Here is a 19,798-nt window from a genome sequence, read left to right on the forward strand (position 1 = left end):
CCAAAACGACCATGGGATGAATATACGTGTTTTCGTCGTCATCAAAGATGATCATCGATAGTCGTGGCTGTTATAACTCCGTTTCGATCGATCGGGATAAGACATCTTACCAACGTCTGCCTCCACCTAAAGGAGCAGCGTTAGAAGATGAAAAATTGCCTACCATCGGCTCTGTTAGTCCCATCGTTTGATGGAACAAGGAAGAGTAAGAAGGTAGGAGGATTTAGAATAACTTACCACCGCCACCACGTCCACGGCCACCGCCGTAGCCACGTCCACCATAACCTCTACCTCCGCCACCTCCTCCATATCTGGTCATCTCAGCAAGGCGAGGATCAATGACCTGCTTAGCTTCAGTGAGAACGTTCACGAGATCACGAGCCTGCTTTTGATCTAGGGAATATTGTTAGCCAATGTAAACCTCAAAGCGGACGGGAAACATACTGTCAGTGGTGAAGAGAGTGATTGCGGTTCCCTTCTGTCCAGCACGACCTGTACGACCAATACGATGGATATAATCCTCCGAATTGTTAGGGTAGTCATAGTTGAACACATGGGTAATGTTTCGGACATCTTCATTGATGGGTTAGCAAGAACAGAAAAAATTGGTATAGCAACGGTCCAGGGCGGCTCATGAAGAAGCTGCATTTGACTGCATCCAATACTCTCTCGGCGACTGGCATGAAACTGTCCAATGCGGCTTATGCCAGGGTAGGTGATCCAACACATCCAGGCTCTCTGGGATGGGAGTCTTGGAGACAGCTTGATCAAGTCAAGAAATGCCAATTCCATATCTGGTACCTGTTAAAGTACTGTCGAGTTTGGAATTACGAGCGCAGCACGGTTATGCTACACTTAAGGATCCAAGACACCCTAGAATTAGAGAACCGAAAGACACGATAGGGCCCGGGCAATATAACGCAATCTAGGAAGCGCCGAAGCGTCGAGAGTAAAGCACCACTAAAAAGGCTACTGAACGTTGCTGTGAGGGGGAAGGGGGTTTTAATCATACCAATACCACGCGAAGCTACATCAGTAGCAACCATGATCGGGCTCTTGCCAGTCTTAAATTCATTCAATACCCAATCACGCTCATTTTGTTGCTTGTCACCGTGAATAGCTAAATATTGTTAGTAACGTTCACATGGAATGTCACAATAGTACTTACAGAGCGCAGGCCATCCATCTTGTCTAAGGAAGCGGGTGATATCGTCAGCAACACGCTTGGTTCCTGTGAAGATCAAAATCTTGTTATCCTTATCTTCCATAATCTTTTCCAAATGTTTGGTCATCTTGTCGCGCTTCTCGAATTCAGAAACAACTTCGACGATTTGAGTAATTCTGTGGTTAGCAGAGAGCTCCAAGGAACCAATATTGACTTGAATGAATTCATTCAAGTAATCAGAGGCAAGGGCTCTAACTTCCTTTGGCCAGGTAGCAGACCACATGCAAGTTTGTCTATCTGGTCTGATCTGTCCGAGAATCTTACGGATTTGTGGCTCGAAACCCATGTCCAACATACGATCGGCCTCGTCGAGAACAAGGTATGTAACACGACGGAGGTTAGTCTTGCCAGACTCGATCATATCAATGAGACGACCTGGAGTGGCAATGCAGACCTCAACACCCTTCGCGAGATCGCGGATTTGACCACCCTTAGGAACACCTCCGTAAACACAAGTATTGCGAATACGGGAAGACTTTCCGAATTTGGTGATTTCTTGTTGAATTTGAACAGCCAACTCACGGGTGGGTGCAAGGACCAAGACAATTGGGCCGTCACCAGGAGCGAGAAGTGGTTGTGCGTTGATGTGTACGATAGCTGGAAGACAGTAGGTGAGGGTCTTTCCGGAACCAGTCTCGGCGATACCAACAACATCACGTCCAGAAAGAGCCATAGGCCAACCTTGAGATTGAATTGGAGTAGGCGCTGGGAAACCTTGAGCCTTGACTTCGGTCATGACGTATGCAGGGAATCCAGCCTCATCGAAGGTCTCAACAGGTTTTGGAATGTTTGGGCCTTGAACGGCAATGTTGTGCTGAGCTCTGAATTTGGCAACATCTTCTTCTGAACGAGCAGCAACGACTGGATCCTCCTTGTAGAAAGATTTCTCGAACTTTGGCATGGTGTTGAGATCTGCGTATGGAAGTTAGCATTCTATTTTGTAGGATATTCATCAACAGCTTCTCAAACTTACCCCAGTTTTGCTTTTGGAGGTTAGCACCAAGGTTGTTCATGCGGTCTCCACCAGCACCACCACCGCCGTATCCACCACCTCCTCCGTATCCACCACCCCCTCCTCCAGAGTAGCCGTTGACATTTCCACCACCACCTCCGCCGCCTGTGGAAATTGTTAGTGATGATTTTAATTGAGTGAAAATTTGTTCGCATACCTCTGCCACCTCCGTAGCCACCTCCACCGCCTCCAGAGTATCCATTAGATCCACTATAAATTACACGTCAGTAAATATCAGCAAGTCGGAATGAATGAATGAAATAAGATGGTGCTACGTTGTGATCGCGATGAGAGATTAGGCTTCGGCTTCAAAGCGAAACGCTAGCCTTAGCCTGATCTCCCACACACTCAACACAATGCAACGCGATGCGCGAAAACTTATCAACAATATCTAAACTCGTAGGTTTTTTGCATACCCATTCGAATGTCCATTGGAGTAAGAGTTGCCTCTGCCATATGAGGAATCTCCATTTCCGTACCCGTTACCGCCACCACGGCCGCCGCCACCATATCCTCCTCCATATGACATATTTGCGATAGTTTTTGAGAGTGAGAAATTGGACGAGTGTGTGTGTTTATGATGTTAATTTGAAATTCGTTTTGATGATTACTGCAAAAATGACTTCTTGGGTTGATGAGAAGAAGTCTGGCAGATGAAATTATTGTTGTTGATGAGAAGAGGTTGAGAAGTAATGGAAAGTGAGAAAGAAGAGGTTTGAGTAAAAAAAAGTAGAAAGGAAGCTACGCTATATTACTTTGGGATTAGCGTAAAATACGTGTAGCTAGGCCCAATCAAGATTTAGCGCTATCCATTTTTCTTGTTCTTGGACCCTGAAATAAGATCTTGTCTCCAATTGAATTTTTCTTTTTCTTTCAGCCAATCAAAACAATCAGATTGTTCCAAAATACTGTAAATCTCTGAATGCAATTTTTCTTTCTCTATCCCTCTTACTGGGTACATCCACGTCTGAAAGCTTTTTTACCGTCGTTGCTATCTACTACTCCGTACTTTGTACGTACCTTAAAGCTACCTACTGCGGACCCGGTACTATACCTTGAAGTTTCTACATCTTATTTTTTCCCTCCACCGCCACCCATGTCCCAGAATCCTGTCTCCATCTGTAAGGCAATTAGTAAATGTTCTATGTGTATCTCTTTCGCCTCTGTTTTTTCTAAGGCTTTCTCTGTGCTGCACGGTAGGTATTTCTCTTACGCCCGTTGTCTAAATGTGTTTGCTACCCCCGTATTACAATACAGACAGGTTCAAGGCCAAGGGAAGCGTATGGAAGTACGCAGCTTTTCGATCTCTGAAAAAGGTATTTAATTAAAAATATGCGTACCTTTGTTGCATGAACAAATATTCTGACCAATTCCTCTATCCTATGGGGTGACTGCAGCAGAGCATGTTTTTCAAGCAAAGCTGCCCAAATGGTCAATACTGTCCAATCCCCATGAGTTGTAGGGTTATTTTGTCACATACCTGATCCAACTTTCACTGCTTCCGTATAATCATCTGCAACATAATTTTCTATCCATTTCCAATAGATATTTCCTTCCCGTTTTGTCTTCGGGTTTGCATGTAATCGTTTTGCTATCTCCCCGTAGCCGATAAGGCAAGGCGCCATGGAGATTTGAAGAGCCAACCAGTCCTCAGATTGTCCGATATCGAGAACATACCTATCACTTTTCAGTATACCATTGCTATCGGGGAGAAAGATTCATGTACCTTGTGTATGCTGTGCACGCTATTTCGATACTGTCAAAATTAACTCGATTTATCAACGCGAAGAAGCTTACCTTGGCTCTCTTCACATGCTTCTATCTCTGCTTTCGTCATACCAAAACCCTCACAATAATTGATGTGCAGGGCCATCTCCCGATGGATGTGAAGTACGATACCTGCAGACTGTATCGAGAGTTAGCACGCACCATGTGCAGGAAGGGTCTATTTTCATACTGCAGCAATGCCCTCCATAGTTTTGGCTTTGTAGGAAGCTAAAGCAGTAGCCCTAGCAAATTGCACCTGTAATTTGTTAGACTGGATACATAAAAATCTCAATGCTCTGACAGACAAGGTAAAGATAATCTTGAATGAGGTAGTACTTGAAAGACTCCAGTGGTAAGGTCCCGTCTCCAAGTCCCTCAACAAATGCATGCTCAGTATGGTCTCGCCAAGCTCCTTTGACATCCGGTCTATCCAGAAGATATTCCACGAAGTGACCCCTGCAATGATCAATACAGGGACTTAGTATCGCTTGGAAGGACTTACGGAGCGAAAGGTAAGGTGTAAGTCGAATGGAAATGGTTAATCGGACCATTACCATTTCCCAAATCTGGCGCTGTTCGTATTCCTGCTTCGATATATCGACAAGCACTTCTCACAGCTTGTACCACGGGTAGTCCATTCGCGATGTTTGAAGCAATGGCGGCTACTCCCATTTAGCTTCTGTTTCACCAGGTATACATGAATAATAAACTCACAAGCCATCGAACATCCCGTTCCATGGGTATTCCGCGATTTTTGATACCTAGTCCGGATTTCTGTGATGACTCCCTCTCCGTACAAAATATCAACCATGAGTTCTTTTTCCTCCTCCTTTGTCGCCACTGTACCATCTTTCTGCAAAGGAAGATGTCCTCCTTTCACTAATACATATTTCGGGCCTAGTGATTGTACTAATTTCGCTATCTCTTTCAAGTCATCCAAGTTCTTAGGTTCCTTGACAAACTTGCCAGCATCGGAAAGGAGTAGTTGCGCTTCAGGCACATTGGGTGTGAGAACCGTAGTATAGGGAAATAGAAGCTCTCGTAGCTGGCGGATTGCTGTAGAAGGTAAAAGCTGTGATCCGCTTGTAGAGACCATTACCTTTCGGATGTCAGACAACTTGTACATCGTTTTTAGGAAAATGAGCTCACAGGATCAACGATCAAAGATTTCACGTGATGTCTCTTTAATGCTTTTGCCACCACTTCTACTGTCTCACCAGATGCTAGCATACCTTAACATATCGTCAGTATTTAGGCTATCCGGATTCATGATCGTCTCATCGTCAATTCAAATATAAGTATCGGGTTGATTACCAGTTTTCACTACATCAACCCCCACATCCCCAACCGACACATCAATCAACTTTCCAACAAACTCGGCAGGAATATAATGAATATCCTCAACACCTAGAGTGTTTTGGGCCGTCAGGGCTGTTGTAGCAGTCATGGCATAGCATCCATGTGCAGCAATCACTTTTTGATCGGCTTCGATTCCGCTGATATGATAACCATTAGTCTGTGGCGGGGTAAAAGTGTGGAAGGGGAGGATGCCGGAATACTAACGCTCCACCGGAACTATCAGAACCCGCAATGACGAGCACCCGTCCTACTCCCATGGTGAAATTGGTGATGTGAAGAAAATTGTTTATAGTTTGCGAGAGAGCAATATCGATTGGGATTCACGGGGATGCTAGGATGCAGTGCCATTATGTAATCGGCCCTAGCGAAACTCATCCCTCAATCTTTACCACGTGAGAATCTTTGAAATTTCGTTACGATTTGAAGGAATTAAGAAAAATCAAGATTTTAAATGGAAAACCCAATGAATTTAATGTAGTTAAATTTTACTGTGTCAAAGATCAGTGTCCAAGATGAAGATGACGAATTTTCGCTAAAACAATATGAAAACAATCACCCCCCCCCCCCGGGCCCCCCCGCGCCCCCCTCCAAAACCCATTCTGTGTTGTTACTAACATCTAGCCCAATGGACAGATCTCGTGGCTTCTATAATAAATGCCCGGTTTGACGTCTGGAAAAACGTTATGAGGTCTAAGTACGATGAGATGTAGGTAAGCTAGCAGGATCATGTGTTCTCTGCATAGATTGAGGAGGCGACGAGTTATCGTGGAAGTAGGATCCTTCCGTGCTTGACTTCTCCCTGATTACCGAAGCTCCAGATCCATCTATACCACTGCCACGACGCCCTCTGATTTTCACTGTTGCGAAAAGAATGACTGCTACCCACAGAACCCACACAAAACCCGCGATCACGCCGTATGCGATCTCCCCTTTTTACTATTGTCAGCTAACCTCAGACCCAAACCACCGTTGATGATACCAAGAGTAATAACCGCACGGCCCCACCAAACGTGGGGATAAGTTGCAACATTGGGACCACCACGACGCTTATATAACATGTGGTGTATCAACCCAGTGATAGGCTGAAGTAGTAAGCATCCGGCCACAACAAGGCCGATTATTGAGTGGGCGCTGCCGAGGACATTAGACATGTATGCAATCCATACCCCCATTCCAAGTGACGCAAGTACGATTATATAAGCGCCGACCATCCAGCCGGCATGGAGCCATAGCAAATTACGGAAATTAAAGATCCTAATCGCGATCGCACCTGAAGGGAAAAGAATAACGTAGGCAAGGGCAGCCAAAACGCCATGTGCGATGGTCACTCTCGATATGTCAGATGGCCCAATCGCAGCATCACTAGCGCCAGAGGATGTTTGGCTGGGCGTAGAAACGGATCCAACCGTCAAGAATGGGTTTGTACTTTCTCCACCGGTAGCTGTCTGTAAATTTAAAGTGGCTACTCCGTATGCGTCATGAAAACCGATATCTGCATCAACACTGTTGGACGATAATGCAGCGCCGGTCCTATGGGCCCAAATCCACGCCGAGGAAGAATCAGTGAAGCTCATAGATCCACCGCTCCAGCTATCACAATTTGAACCTGCCCGAATGGTTAAAATAGGTGCCAAATAGGTTTGATTCCGAACGTACATCTAAAATTTGCTACCATTTGACCATTTATTATACCAGAACCATCCAGCAAAGTGACCTGAGCAGAAGTGTCGAAATTAGGCTCTACATGCCCAACACCGAGCCTAGGACTGATTGTGACATTGTTCCCAGTCGAATCGGCGTACATTACAAAAATGTTGGCACCTCTCATAGCGGATCCTTGTCCAATACCTATCCAAGACATTGTATCTGGTCCACTCATCTGTATATATATATCTCCCGAGCCACTCGAAGCAGTCGAGGCTGGTATGTTGACGGCAAAGCATACATCACCCGTACAGTAGGAGACACTCTGAGCAGATATTATCGATGCTGATCGATTAGCGGTGACTGTAGAAGCAGGGGAAATATCACTCACAAGCCAGAATAGCACCAGCCAAAAGGCGTGAAAGAAACATCATTGAATTTATGTGCAGTTGATTCACTGAACAGGACAAAATTTATGAAACAACGAAGGAGGTATAACGGTTTATATGTTCGTTAGCACTAGCTTCTCTAGTAGGGTTAATCAAGACTACTTTGGTGCGGGGTAATATGGCAAAACTTAAAGGTAAGTGACATATCAAGACGAGGTTATATGACAAAACTCAAAGTAAGTGACATATCAAGACAGCGACACAGCCTCTCTTGGCAAGAGCATAAGAAGCTAACCAAGAGATAACATTACTGCGTGGTCTTCCCAAAACATGTCTTTGAGGAACCATTATTTGTATTTGAAACGAAGAATGAAGGCGTCGACGAACGCAGAATCATGCCTCAAGAATTTGGAGATAGAGATGGTCCTCTGTGACATCCGGATGATGTTACAGTAACACCAGAGGCTTTTGTAGAAACTCGATGATCAAGCAGGCCAAGGTGTGGCCCAGAGAACAACGGGAAGAAGTTCTCCGGGATCATAACTTGACTTGTAATCTAGAAGCTACAAGCTCGAACTCAAATTGTATAGAAAACTCAACAGCTTCACGAAGCACTAATCGCCAGCTTAGCGATGTTCTCATATGCATGAGATGCCGTATTCATTTGATTTGGGTTGTAATAAGCAGGGGTAACAAATTTAAGCAATTTTAAGCAATTTTAAGCTCCAATTAGACCGTTTTTAACTGGGGCAAATCGACTGAAAGGTAGAAAGCGTACCCCAGTTTACCAAATGGATGGGGTATGTGAAGAGTGATGCTGGTGATCTTATCGTGTCGGTAGCGAAATGGGTTCCTGCATTCCACGGCGGAACAATGTTTTGATGTGACATGTCAACTTCATGATGAACTCAATTTTTGGATGATCGATTGCCAAGCGTGGCTGTCAACGTAACCGGGGATAACTCCATACATAACTTATTTAGCCAAGGTGTGGACACACGAGATGATTCGGGCTCTCCCCTTGCCGGCATTGTTGGCATTGGAACTTGAAGGCTGAGTGACATTGAACCACATAGAAGCTTCAGATAGTGATACAACAAGAGAATTACAATTCGGCGGTCTGGGTTTGTCCCGTTGACAAACGTGGGAGAGGCAGTGCAGTACGGTAGCCAAGATGAAGCTACTTGGCACCATCACGACGATTGACGAGCCAATCGTCATGATCGTGGTCACCGTAATTTTTGCACTGCAACCACCCACTTCCATAACTCTTTGGAACGTCAATGGACTACCCAATGTATATTTGATAGTAACATTATCTTTGGATTTGATACGTGATCATATTGTTACTGGAAAGAAAAACTCCAGAGGAATTAAGTGACCATGGATATGGGGAATCTTTTGAAAGAACGGTAGGAAGAGATGGCTCAAACGTGAGACGAGAGCTCAAATGCACCTAATCAAGTTGAGAGTCGCTGGCTATTGTTACCATGCCAATACTCCAGAAAAGTATATTCACTTTTTGATTAACCTATCCTACCCGGTTCAAGTGAATTTCTAGGATGAAACTTCTCTTGCTTTTGCCCTTTTTATGATTGATGCAGGCCTTAACCATGACTGCACAGCCTTTCTTTACCTCAACAATGCGTCATACTCTCCAAGCAGTGCTCTCCAGACGAACTTCAATATTTCCTCAATCATATTGCCTCTCTCATTTTCATTGTTTCTGTCGTCGCTTGAATAAGCGCTTCTCTTCAGTTCCACAGCAGTCATCCTCACAAAAGCGCACCGTGTCAAACATAACAACCCCGAACTCTACGAATGATTCTGATACTGATCTGAAAGACGATGGACACTAGGCAGAATTGATTAAAGAAGTGATTAGAGCAGAATCCGCTTCATCATGTCCTGTCAATTATACTGGCTCGGTAGCCTATCGCACATGCTATGATGCATGCGACTCTACTCGCTAGGATCTCTTTAGACGAGTGTTTGATGCACTTGTTATGAAGATGTGGGAGGAACAAGCGAAACACGGTGTAGATCCAGATGGTGCTAGATTCTTGCGAAAGTTGTGGTGGTTTGAAGAGGAAGAGGGTGCGGATATCCCCTCGTTGAACATGTATGTGCTTGTCATTTTTGTGGACTAGGTCAATCAGTACTCCACGAGATAGATGCTAACAGCCATAAAGAAAGTTTACAGACATCCCTGGTTTTCGAGAGACTAAGCCACCTCACAATATAGACTCTGGTTTGAATCCAACCAATACTTTCTTCCTCCTAGTCAACGAAGAGGACATTGCGTCTGTTTTAGAAGGTCCAGCGAAGGGCGATATTCCATTTGTCTATGCTGTAGACACTCGTTTTTGGGCCCCGAATGAGGATTATACAGATCAAGATGGGATCGAGGATGAAGAGGACGAGGATTTAAAAGGGATACCTGAAAGGAGCCGTGGAAATATTAAAGGAAATTTGGTATTGCGTTTCCACAGGAAATGTTGGCATAGAGGAGGTGGGACCCTCAGACCATGTGAGAAAGATAATCTTCACCGAACGGATTCTATGAAAGAGATTTTGATGTGGCTATCATTACCGTGGCGAAATCTGATCGTTTTAGGGGCAAGTTTTCACTTTGTGGTTAGTTCTTAATATTGCGGTGCGGAAAGGGGGTTGATATACGGACTAGATTTCAATACTATCAGGACTTATTCCGAGCTTAAACTTTTCGACATAAATAATGCGCGCTTGTCCTTCCATTCACCCACCCTTTCGACACATATCCTCAACATCCCCCTTCCAGTACCTCAGTATAGCCTCCATCTCCTGAATCTGATGCACAGGTTCTCATCACCGCTTCAATATTACTAGCAATATACTGAAATACTAGAATTTACAAATTTTAAATATGGGATTCGTGTTTCTCAAGCTTGAATTTGTATATTTTTAATTATTTACTTCATTTATCATCAAAAATCTATTCTCGCATGTGTGAAGAGGCCATCCATTCCACGAATATCACTTTGCAAACCTGTACCATCTCCCAATCAAAATTTATCGTATGCTTACCTACCATCCATGTTGAGAGAACTTCAGATCCACGAAGAAGGATTTCGATCATTCAAGCCAGCCGAATACTCTAGATAGCTCCACAACTGCAGGTCCGTATCAATTTCTGGACACCCTTTGTCGACTTGAGCATGGCTTCCTCCATCAATACACCGTTGTTTTGGCAGTTCGCATTGCGAAAGATACCCGTTTCAGGGCGTGAAAGATGAGAGGGGAACGAAACAGCCGGCCGAGTTGTGACTTTCGAATCTGCCGGCTGCATTTTCAGCTATTCTTTACCGTGTCCTTATGATGGGCTGTGCCCATTGTTCCTACCAGGCTACCGCAGAACATCACATTCATATCTCTGTAATACAATATGGCAATTCAGGTAAGTTGAGCGATAAGTCTAGGGCCAATCTTCTCAAACTAGAGATGTGCGAGATCTAGCTTGAGAGTACCCTGGCATACACATTTGGTGGAGCGGTATCATGAAGCATTTGAAAGCCTATAAAGATCTAACCATATGGAGAAGCATCGAATAACGAGAGTTCTCAATCCACAACTCGAATTACTGTCAAAAGGTAGTATGTTACATTTCCCCGTTGATCCAATACCCACGCACCGGGCGGCTATCTAATCATTTCAAGGCTGACTGGCTGACTTTGACGACCATTAAGATTTCAAAGCCGGCAAAGCCACAACTGGATCCATAACTGCTTTTTGAAATGCGGAATCGAACTAGTAATTCATTGAATACGGTAAATGTCAATCAATGCGCGAAAGGTTACTTCCTTGAATTCCACCTGCCAATGTCGAGACGATGTGTCATGAATAGCCGCAGAGCTCACTCATCCATCGATCTGCATCAGAAAACTTCAAAGAACAAGCTCAATGGTGTATACACAAAACTCATGTTAAAGTAAAAAATTTTGTATAAGCTCTAATTTTCCCCAATATCTGTTTGATAAATTCCTCCTATCGCCATAGGTGACGAAAATATGCACACGCCTATATACATATAAAATATATAAAGGCAAACTAAGTACATAGGGTATCAATTCTTATATCCGTCAATTATCCGAATTAAAGAGAAAAGAAACCCCTGGGTATATTAGAAATGGTGTAATATGCATGCTCCTGCACACATTCCAAACAGAACAAAAGGGTCCGACTATATCGAACCCGGCACACCCCCCTTTCCACAGCGAGTCAAGCAACCGAAGTATTGATGTGTTGATCTGTACATAAACTCCTGACCGTCTATCTCAGCCTCATCTCGTAATGGAGGGGGGGGGGGGCTTTACGTAAAATGCAAATGCGATTGTTCTAGCATTTTGTTTCGTTAACATCGTATCGTACAGGAATAATTAAAAGAAGATCTGGAATCTTCGTATTATACATAGCTGATTCGAATATAGTTAATTATAATGAAATTATGTTTATGTCGATCCTGTTGTTCCTGTATATCCGATGATCTCTCTGTCATCGTCAACCAATCTTCCGTATCTGAATAGATATTAGTACTATACCCTGATTAGAAATGTAGACGGGAGTGGAACTTACTCAAGCATTAATCTGAAGAACCACACTTCTAGGTCTTCGTTTCTGAGCACATGATCTGCCCAATCTCTTCCCTGGAGGGCAATTCGTTCTGCTTCTTTCTTCCCAACATCTTCTCCTGCAAACCATCGTACTGCCTCAACCCATTCATCGCCTCTTAAGCTTAAAGGGATATAATGCACCCAAGGCTTCAGCCATTCCTCATGCCATTCTCTGAAGACAGCCATTTTATATACCAGACTTTTGCTCTTCAAGAACGCGTAAAATCGACCACTGAAAGCATTTCCATCCATGTCAAGCAGATACTTATACTTCCATGCATCTTGTTGCTTCGCCGCCTCCTTAACATCAAAGAAATTCTTTTGAGCTTCGCAATCCCCAGGATCGCATTGCCCAACGTGGGAAAAGAAGATGTCAAAAATTTCCTTGAAATCACTTCGTGGTACACTCTTCACCTGCCAATCTTCCTTTGTCTCTTCGCCTCGATTGACCAAAATCTTTGCTTGATCGCCAGCGTTGACTTTTTGTACCACTTTTTGCCTGTGTTGCCGTCTCCAGCCACCATCTCGACTAAAGCCTCCGGTTGTCGAACCTCTCCAGTATATTTTGTCTTTCTTATCCTTCCATGCCATGTCTTCAGCTTCCTCATATGGTACCTTGCCATACCAGTACCAAGGAGATGGATATAATATATCGGAGAACGACGAGATCTTTGATTGAGAGAAAATCGGGAACAAGTCATGCACGATATTAAAGGCGTTGGGGCGATCGAAAAATCCGAAGGATTCGCTAAAAGAAGGGGATTGGCAAATATCTGAGAACGCAGTTTGGTTATACACAAATCCCAGCTCCGTCACGGCATAACTACCGTAATTGTCCTCTTTTAGTCCATCGTTGAGACTCCTCGCGGCACTATCTGGAGGGCAAGACATCCTTGAATGGGTCCAAGTTGGCTGATGAGAAAAAACGTTGAATCGTGTAGTCTTCACTTCCGGAACCCGCAGGCCGTCGCTAGCGATATCAATCGGTCTAGGAGACCATGAGTTTCTGGGTGCTTCGACAGAATTCGCATTCGGCATATTCTGATCTTTTGCAACATGTACTAGCCGGGCCAAATCTTCATATGGCACAACCACACGAGGTTCATCGTGAATGTTGAAGCAAAGATCCATGTCAGGGAGGTACTTCAAAAATGGCTTCATCATTCCTACCGTAGCGTCTTGTTGCCATTGATTCCCTCCCTCGATCTTTGTAACCTTCCCTCCTCTGATTAACAATCCTATGAGATTGTTAGGAAACCCCAATGCCTCTCGTGCTCTCCCTCTAATTGTTTCCGGTTTTAAACCCCAAAACGGCGTTAAGGATGTATGTATGTTGTCATATTCATCGATGAGTTTTACACCTTTAGACTTCGCGAAATTATACCATTTGTCGAAATTAGGGGGCGGAGGTATCCCATATCGTTTTCTATATTCTGCCACCGCTTCCTCCAATGTCTTCGATTGTTTCGCTTTTGTATTCTCGAATGCTTGCTCATTATCCTTGATTAATTGGTAAATTGGATGCGAAGGACCAATATGATATGAAGCTTCTTGCGGTTTCTTGACATCATCAATGGAAGTAGATATTCGATTGGGTATGCTTGGCTGTTTCGGTTCCTGATTAGAGGATGGGAAAGAAGTCGAATGATATGGAAAAGGCGCTCGCAGGTAGAATATCGAGAATGTAGCCAAGGTAAGAATACAAATCAGCAGTAGAAATTGGCGAGACTTCATTTTCCGCCGCGTCTTCATTATCATTGCGCTGAGAGAAGGTCTTCTTGTCTCATCATGCCCATCGAATGGAACAAAGTGCACTTGTTCAGCGCGATGTTGAAATGCCGCACTTGAGCTCCTACGACGAGTTTGTCCAGCCATAGTAACGGTTGGGCCAGAAGCAGACTCTTTGTACTCTTTACTACGACTTTCGGGTGCTCGTGAGACCCCCTTGTTCTTTGGATAATTGTTAATTTATCCTTGCACAACGAATGCGGCCTTCCTGCCGACGAGACGCGCATATGAGTGGAGTGGATAAAGTCGTATACGAATATGATTAAAACAAAAGGGAAATACAGTATAAATTATAACTGTTTGTCGCGTGCGTGTGAGTAGTGGCGACGAATTGAAAGTTTTCGCAAGATATTTTTCTCTTCTATGGCTGAATTGAATTGCTGGTGATTTACGAGTATTTTCTTATAATACTTTCGTCCTAAAGTTGCTGGTTGTAGTGGGGATTCCTTCCGATGTTCTGGCCACAACCACAATGCTACCATATGAACCATACTCGAAGCTCCCACTACCTAGTAGATAAATAACCCCGAGCCAACGTTCCATTCTTCCATTTCTGGCCATTTCTGGGAAAAAGTTATGTTAATTTCGCCACATTATACAGTCCATGGTACTCCTTTTTCGTGTTATGAACGATTGTGCAAAAAGGAGTTATGTCTGAGATTCTGAGCGAATCCGATCCAACGAAAGCTCGCTCACTATCGGGATTGAAACCTTGGAAGTATTTTGTTGTGGTTCTACCAGGAGTCAAGGACGCTCGAAACCAGGTATAATGCATTTTGTGATGTAGTAAAGTAGGCCATGATATGGCGTGATGCATTCCTTCATTCACTTTCTATGTCTCGATGTATTTTCCAAGGATTTGTATGCATAGGTAGGTAGATAAGAACATCTTCGGTGTTTGAGCCAAACAAAGCTAAGGATAAGGTAATATTGATGTTTACGCCACGAACATGCATCTTGGGTCTACACATTCAGGAGTTCTCATAGATGGATCCTACAACATATTTGCTCAATGCCGATGTAACATACTACGATAAGCTGACAGTAGCGCTATACGCGCGCTCTAGATTATGCCGCCTGAATTGCCTGTTGCTTAATCGAATGGCGTAACTTCGCCAATGTGAAGTGTCGTTTGTGTAGATCAAGCTAGAACATCACGAAAACAAATAAATATCACTTTGCACGATTGGAGAACAAAAATTATGAAATCATGAGATTATGTTGACTTTTGGTAATAGACCTATCTATTCTTCAGATGAAGAATTCGAACCATGCGTAAAGCAAGAACGAAATGGGTATATTCAGCGACCTGTTCTAGATATTACTCCAACCCCGGAAGCTGGGTCCCCTAGATGGCTACGTTTCTCATGATAATCTGTGTTCCTTTTTGGTATTTTTCGTCTAGTAGAAGAAACCGAGGACCTTTCCGGCAACGTGCTTGCGTCTAGCCTCTTCGTGGTCCATGATACCAGCGGAGGTGGTGAGGACGATGTGTCCGAATTGACGGGATGGCAAAAGCTTGACAACCCACTTCTCGAAATCCTCAATCTTGACGTTGTATCTTGGGGAGATAACACCGGTCTTGTTAAGACTACATCATACAATTAGTAATGTGTTCTCAAGAGTAGGGTGGAAGTTGTTGCTTACCGGCCGTTCAATTGAACAACGATCTTTCCGGAACGGTGGTCATCAACCTCCTCGAATTCTCCAATGTAGCCTAAAGAGAGACATTAGTATGTTGCGAAAGATTAAACATATAACTTCATAAATAATAATCAGAGAACGTGTAAGATCCGCGCAGTTTGATATATCGGCAACTTAAAGGACTTTGATCGTGTGGAGTTGAGATCATTATCTAGTTATCATGCCGAATGAAGGAATAAGAAGAAAGATTTGTCGACATACCGTGCTTTTGCATGACACCGAGGAACTTGACGATGACCTTGGAGGATGGGCGGATGAGAACTTGACGCTTTCCGGCCTTCTCGGCGTTGTTGATGGCGTTGAGCGCATCGTTGAGAACTGAAGTCTTAACCATTTTGACGGATAGAGATTCTCAAATAATCTGCTTGATCAAAGATGAGGTATCTGCAGGGTCGATATGTTAGCCTTCAAGATTTCTTAAGCATAAAGAGTGCCCTCATGATTGACAAGAGGGTTCTAAAGCTCGTGTCGAATGATAGAGTGAGTAGTGTCGATATCTTTCAACTGCTATGGATTCATGGTGATAAACAAAATAGGCCGAAGCTTATCAATTATCAAAACCAAAGAACACCACAATTACAGTTGAGTAGATGATCGATTTGCTCCTCTTTGTCAATCATGAAGGACTTTCTGAAAGAATTGCCATCGTAGCAGTATTTACACACCTCGTTATAGAATGGGCGTTGAAGTTGTCGTGAGGAGGGAGTTCGGAATAAATTTCAAGATCGTGAGTTTTCAATCAAAATTTACTATGGAGAATTTTAAAATTCATTGTGGGAACTTTCGTGATTACCTAATTGGTCGCCTGTGCTAGGGTCTCGCTAAACGCAGAATAATTACAACACAAGATTCTGAAGCTAATTTTCTCCATACATTAAAATACAAATATATCAACCTACTCTTCGAGGACCTAAAGATATCATCACAATCAAGATGGTAAGTTGAATTTTTGTTATTTTTTGGTCGAAAAGGTTCATCGATTACATGCGCCATTGGCGCAATGAAGTCGCATATCTGGGATATATCCCCCCACCAAAATACGAAACTCAATGAGATGGGTTTTTACATGAAGTAATCGTCGCTAACAATCATCCCCTCATAGTCTGACGTAGAAGAGCCAACCTCCCCAATTGTCGCCGAGGCCGATGAGGTCGAAGTTTCCGGAGATGCATCCAAGGGACAAATGTCCGTTATCGACGCATTGAAGGGTGTCCTCAAGCTCGCACTTATGCACGATGGTCTCGCCAGAGGTCTCCGTGAAGCCTCCAAGGCTCTCGACCGTCGCCAAGCACACATGTGTGTTCTCAACGAGGCATGTGAGGAGGAAGCATACAAGAAGTTGGTCGTTGCTCTCTGCTCCGAGCACAAGATCCCTTTGATCAAGGTTCCAGACGGAAAGCAATTGGGCGAGTGGGCTGGTTTGTGTAAGTATATCTGGTATACAATTACCTGGGGCTATAACTGACAAATATCTAGGTGTTTTGGACCGTGAGGGTAACGCACGCAAGGTTGTCAACTGCTCCTGCGTTGTCGTTAAGGATTGGGGTGAGGAGTCTCAAGAGCGCACCATGCTCCTCAACTACTTCCAAACCGAGCAATAAATACGCCACGGAGATGGAGTTTCTACAGCGGACATACATTGTATCATTCGGATTTACACACACATAGCGTGGATTACTGGTGGCAATGACATTGGCTATGGAGCATCAAAATTTCGTCCTTTTTCGCACAGTGAACACACGTGAACATGCATCTTCAATGGCCTATTTTATAGCCTTCTACCGATCGCGCCGCATCTTTTGACTTGTGCTTCTGCCGTTTGTGAAAAGAAAAAACATTATTAATTCTATCTAAAGCAAGCTAGGTTCTCAGCCCTATCCATGGACTCATCTAGAACCTTTTCATGCACTCCATTGAGATACCGCAAACAACGCCCAACACCCTTCAGCTAGTAATATCATCACCCCCTTACAACGCGCATCCCATTCACCAAAGTCTTTCTCATCTTTAAACCCGCTTCCAACATCTGTTCACTCTATTAAACTGCTCTTTCCTACTTCCTCCCTTCAACCATAAGAATATGATAGCCAAAGCCCGTCTTCACTTCTCTATACTTTGGCTTCGCCGTAGTACTGGCTTCCATCTCAAAAGCCACTTTCTCAAACTCAGCATCTAAATCTCCCCTCCCCTTCCATCCCAATGCTCCTCCTAAAATAAACCTCCTTGTCAGCTTCTCTGCCTGAATTTCTCCCTCATTCGAAGGAAATATCTACAAAAGTGACCTAGCAAACAAGGGAAAAACCTACCAGCTCTCGCCTTATCTTCAGACATCTCCCGAGCCACACTATCAAAGCTTGCGCCCGCCTCTAATTTCTGGAGAGCTTCCGTCATTTTACTATGTTTGGAGCACTATTGTAGGTATGCATATCAACATCCCATCCGCTGATCACTTTTAATCACAAAGGAAGGATTCAAAGATCAGGTGACGCACAAGTATATGTCGAACATTAATTTGCTGGGCTCCTTTAACTTTCGTTTCTTTCGCATCGCCCGCATCGTTTCCCTTTCCTTTTCCTCCTTTCCCGGCGGCTTTCTTGGCTGGTGGCATGTTGATAGGTTGGGCGATGCAGGATACCGGATTTTTATTTTGTTGCGATGAAGAGCTGATTGTCTGAAGCTGGATGTTGTCAGCGGAGCGTCACTTTTTGATATCATTGATATAGGCTAACCGAATGTGAATGGAGGGGCATTTGATATGCTTGCTAGGACCTCGGAAAGAAAGTCCGATGATGTGATCAAAAGTTTGACTTCACTTGCAATTTTCTGTGAAGAATGTTTTTTTTTATATTTTTAATTTTTCGTACATACAATCATTTAGTCGTTTTTATAGGATATTATTTTATTTGTTTCATGTACTTATTATAGTTGTAAAAACGGTTTCCTCTTCTTTCAACACCGTCACGCTTGCTTGTATCATATTCACATAGAGTTCATACATTTCGTTCGAAAGATCTCGCCCCCTAGAAAAATTACCTATCCCACTAGACATTCCCTTCAATACTTCACTAAATACCCAAAATGACTCCATCCATAGCTCTCGATGCTACCGGCGCATGTTCAACCTCTCTCTCATCCAACAAAACCTCCTCACCCCCCGACTCCTTCCATCAACTCGTCGCAGACCTCTCCCAAATTCTCGGGCCATCCTCCGGCCTCACGTCCGCGGACGTAGATGTGCAACAGCTTCGCTCCTTAATGGAACGATACATCTCCAACGAAGACGAATGGCGAAAATACGCATTTGCAGATTTAAGCAGAGGCTACACGAGAAATTTGGTAGATGAAGGGAACGGGAAGAGTAATTTGGTACTGGGCTCCTACCCCTCTCGCTCTCGCTCTTGATTCTGCCAAACTAATCATAAATCTCTGTCTAGTTAATTCTCGTCTGGAGTCCAGGAAAAGGCTCGCCCCTCCACGACCACGCAGATGCGCATTGTCTCATGAAAGTCCTCTCGGGAACTCTCTCCGAAACCCAATACACATTCCCATCCACCTCCACTTCCTCCACATTTTCCCCATCCGCATCCCAGCCTTTCAACACTCCCCCCACAATAATAAAAACCACAACCTACACCACGAACCAAGTAACCTACATGTCCGACGATCTTGGCCTCCACAGAATATCCAATCCCGATCCCGAGAACGTGGCTGTGAGTTTACATCTCTACACACCTCCGAATGCGGCGCGAGAGGGCTGCCATATTTTTGATGAGAAAACGGGAAGGAAAAGCCATGTTACGCAGTCTAACTTCTACTCGGTGTTTGGGGAACGGGTCAGTGGACAGGTGTAAATTGTATTGTATTGTATGATTGTTTTGAAGATTTAGAGATAGAAGAGATCTAGACTTTGTCTTGTACTTTGTCAGATATCTAGAGATGATAGGAGACGTAGATGCAAGTTCAAACTGTACGGCATCTAAAAATCGGGATGGAACAAACAATACCTCATTTGGTGTCCTTGGATATCATCCCAGAAGCTTTTTAGATCATCCTTAACCACACAACACGGCAATACAATGCCTAACTTAGAGAGTTGGACATCATGTGTCGGATGCTCTAGGTCCTCACAGACTGTTAAAATAAGGCCTGGGTTGGGGTCGGTCATGCAATGTCAAATTTTATGATCGAGCTGTCGAAATCACACGAGCTCGATATATGAAATAGATAGTGTGAAGCATAATGAACACCCACACCTCTTTGT

At 43.9% G+C, this 19,798-nt stretch overlaps 11 protein-coding genes across 11 annotated transcripts; 5 read left to right on the plus strand and 6 right to left on the minus strand.

The window, feature by feature from the left end:
• Positions 1-106: 106 nt before the first annotated feature.
• On the minus strand, positions 107-2,766 carry Bfra_006932 (putative atp-dependent rna helicase dbp2 protein; the record flags this gene model as incomplete). The annotated part of the gene is made up of 8 exons (XM_037337303.1): positions 107-159; positions 238-393; positions 445-573; positions 1,013-1,120; positions 1,169-2,137; positions 2,199-2,342; positions 2,395-2,447; positions 2,654-2,766. 8 exons carry the CDS (start codon positions 2,764-2,766, stop codon positions 107-109), a joined length of 1,725 nt encoding a protein of 574 aa, XP_037198669.1.
• A 438-nt stretch (positions 2,767-3,204) lies between these two features.
• On the minus strand, positions 3,205-5,620 carry Bfra_006933 (putative thiamine biosynthesis protein (thi-4) protein; the record flags this gene model as incomplete). The annotated part of the gene is made up of 12 exons (XM_037337304.1): positions 3,205-3,356; positions 3,578-3,657; positions 3,718-3,914; positions 3,964-3,982; positions 4,035-4,143; positions 4,195-4,260; positions 4,310-4,460; positions 4,507-4,666; positions 4,719-5,103; positions 5,154-5,236; positions 5,319-5,500; positions 5,568-5,620. 12 exons carry the CDS (start codon positions 5,618-5,620, stop codon positions 3,309-3,311), a joined length of 1,533 nt encoding a protein of 510 aa, XP_037198670.1. The 3' UTR covers positions 3,205-3,308.
• Positions 5,621-6,053: 433 nt separating this feature from the next.
• On the minus strand, positions 6,054-7,441 carry Bfra_006934ia (putative integral membrane protein; the record flags this gene model as incomplete). Its single annotated transcript, XM_037337305.1, has 4 exons — positions 6,054-6,210; positions 6,315-6,969; positions 7,020-7,352; positions 7,399-7,441. The coding sequence occupies 4 exons, from the start codon at positions 7,439-7,441 to the stop codon at positions 6,054-6,056; spliced, it is 1,188 nt and encodes a 395-aa protein (XP_037198671.1).
• A 1,129-nt stretch (positions 7,442-8,570) lies between these two features.
• On the plus strand, positions 8,571-8,957 carry Bfra_006935 (uncharacterized protein; the record flags this gene model as incomplete). Its single annotated transcript, XM_037337306.1, has 2 exons — positions 8,571-8,693; positions 8,805-8,957. 2 exons carry the CDS (start codon positions 8,571-8,573, stop codon positions 8,955-8,957), a joined length of 276 nt encoding a protein of 91 aa, XP_037198672.1.
• A 52-nt stretch (positions 8,958-9,009) lies between these two features.
• On the plus strand, positions 9,010-9,369 carry Bfra_006936 (uncharacterized protein; the record flags this gene model as incomplete). Its single annotated transcript, XM_037337307.1, has 2 exons — positions 9,010-9,186; positions 9,256-9,369. 2 exons carry the CDS (start codon positions 9,010-9,012, stop codon positions 9,367-9,369), a joined length of 291 nt encoding a protein of 96 aa, XP_037198673.1.
• A 39-nt stretch (positions 9,370-9,408) lies between these two features.
• Positions 9,409-10,045, plus strand: Bfra_006937 (uncharacterized protein; the record flags this gene model as incomplete). The annotated part of the gene is made up of 2 exons (XM_037337308.1): positions 9,409-9,518; positions 9,589-10,045. 2 exons carry the CDS (start codon positions 9,409-9,411, stop codon positions 10,043-10,045), a joined length of 567 nt encoding a protein of 188 aa, XP_037198674.1.
• Positions 10,046-11,727: 1,682 nt separating this feature from the next.
• On the minus strand, positions 11,728-13,920 carry Bfra_006938 (putative capsule-associated protein; the record flags this gene model as incomplete). The annotated part of the gene is made up of 2 exons (XM_037337309.1): positions 11,728-11,950; positions 12,008-13,920. 2 exons carry the CDS (start codon positions 13,918-13,920, stop codon positions 11,884-11,886), a joined length of 1,980 nt encoding a protein of 659 aa, XP_037198675.1. The 3' UTR covers positions 11,728-11,883.
• A 1,246-nt stretch (positions 13,921-15,166) lies between these two features.
• On the minus strand, positions 15,167-15,932 carry Bfra_006939 (putative 40s ribosomal protein s22 protein). Its single transcript, XM_037337310.1, has 3 exons — positions 15,739-15,932; positions 15,481-15,550; positions 15,167-15,424 (listed from the first exon to the last, which is right to left on the minus strand). Exons 1-3 carry the CDS (start codon positions 15,869-15,871, stop codon positions 15,235-15,237), a joined length of 393 nt encoding a protein of 130 aa, XP_037198676.1. The 5' UTR covers positions 15,872-15,932; the 3' UTR covers positions 15,167-15,234.
• A 493-nt stretch (positions 15,933-16,425) lies between these two features.
• On the plus strand, positions 16,426-17,242 carry Bfra_006940 (putative 40s ribosomal protein s12 protein). The gene is made up of 3 exons (XM_037337311.1): positions 16,426-16,473; positions 16,640-16,961; positions 17,014-17,242. The coding sequence occupies exons 1-3, from the start codon at positions 16,471-16,473 to the stop codon at positions 17,136-17,138; spliced, it is 450 nt and encodes a 149-aa protein (XP_037198677.1). The 5' UTR covers positions 16,426-16,470; the 3' UTR covers positions 17,139-17,242.
• Positions 17,243-17,590: 348 nt separating this feature from the next.
• Positions 17,591-18,287, minus strand: Bfra_006941 (putative peptidyl-prolyl cis-trans isomerase pin4 protein; the record flags this gene model as incomplete). The annotated part of the gene is made up of 4 exons (XM_037337312.1): positions 17,591-17,745; positions 17,844-17,946; positions 18,029-18,214; positions 18,267-18,287. 4 exons carry the CDS (start codon positions 18,285-18,287, stop codon positions 17,591-17,593), a joined length of 465 nt encoding a protein of 154 aa, XP_037198678.1.
• A 328-nt stretch (positions 18,288-18,615) lies between these two features.
• Positions 18,616-19,388, plus strand: Bfra_006942 (putative cysteine dioxygenase protein; the record flags this gene model as incomplete). The annotated part of the gene is made up of 2 exons (XM_037337313.1): positions 18,616-18,903; positions 18,972-19,388. 2 exons carry the CDS (start codon positions 18,616-18,618, stop codon positions 19,386-19,388), a joined length of 705 nt encoding a protein of 234 aa, XP_037198679.1.
• Between the last annotated feature and the right edge of the window lie 410 nt (positions 19,389-19,798).

The sequence above is a fragment of the Botrytis fragariae genome (genome assembly GCF_013461495.1).
Source record: "Botrytis fragariae strain BVB16 chromosome Unknown tig00000000, whole genome shotgun sequence".
In the NCBI taxonomy this organism is placed as follows: Eukaryota; Fungi; Ascomycota; class Leotiomycetes; order Helotiales; family Sclerotiniaceae; genus Botrytis; species Botrytis fragariae.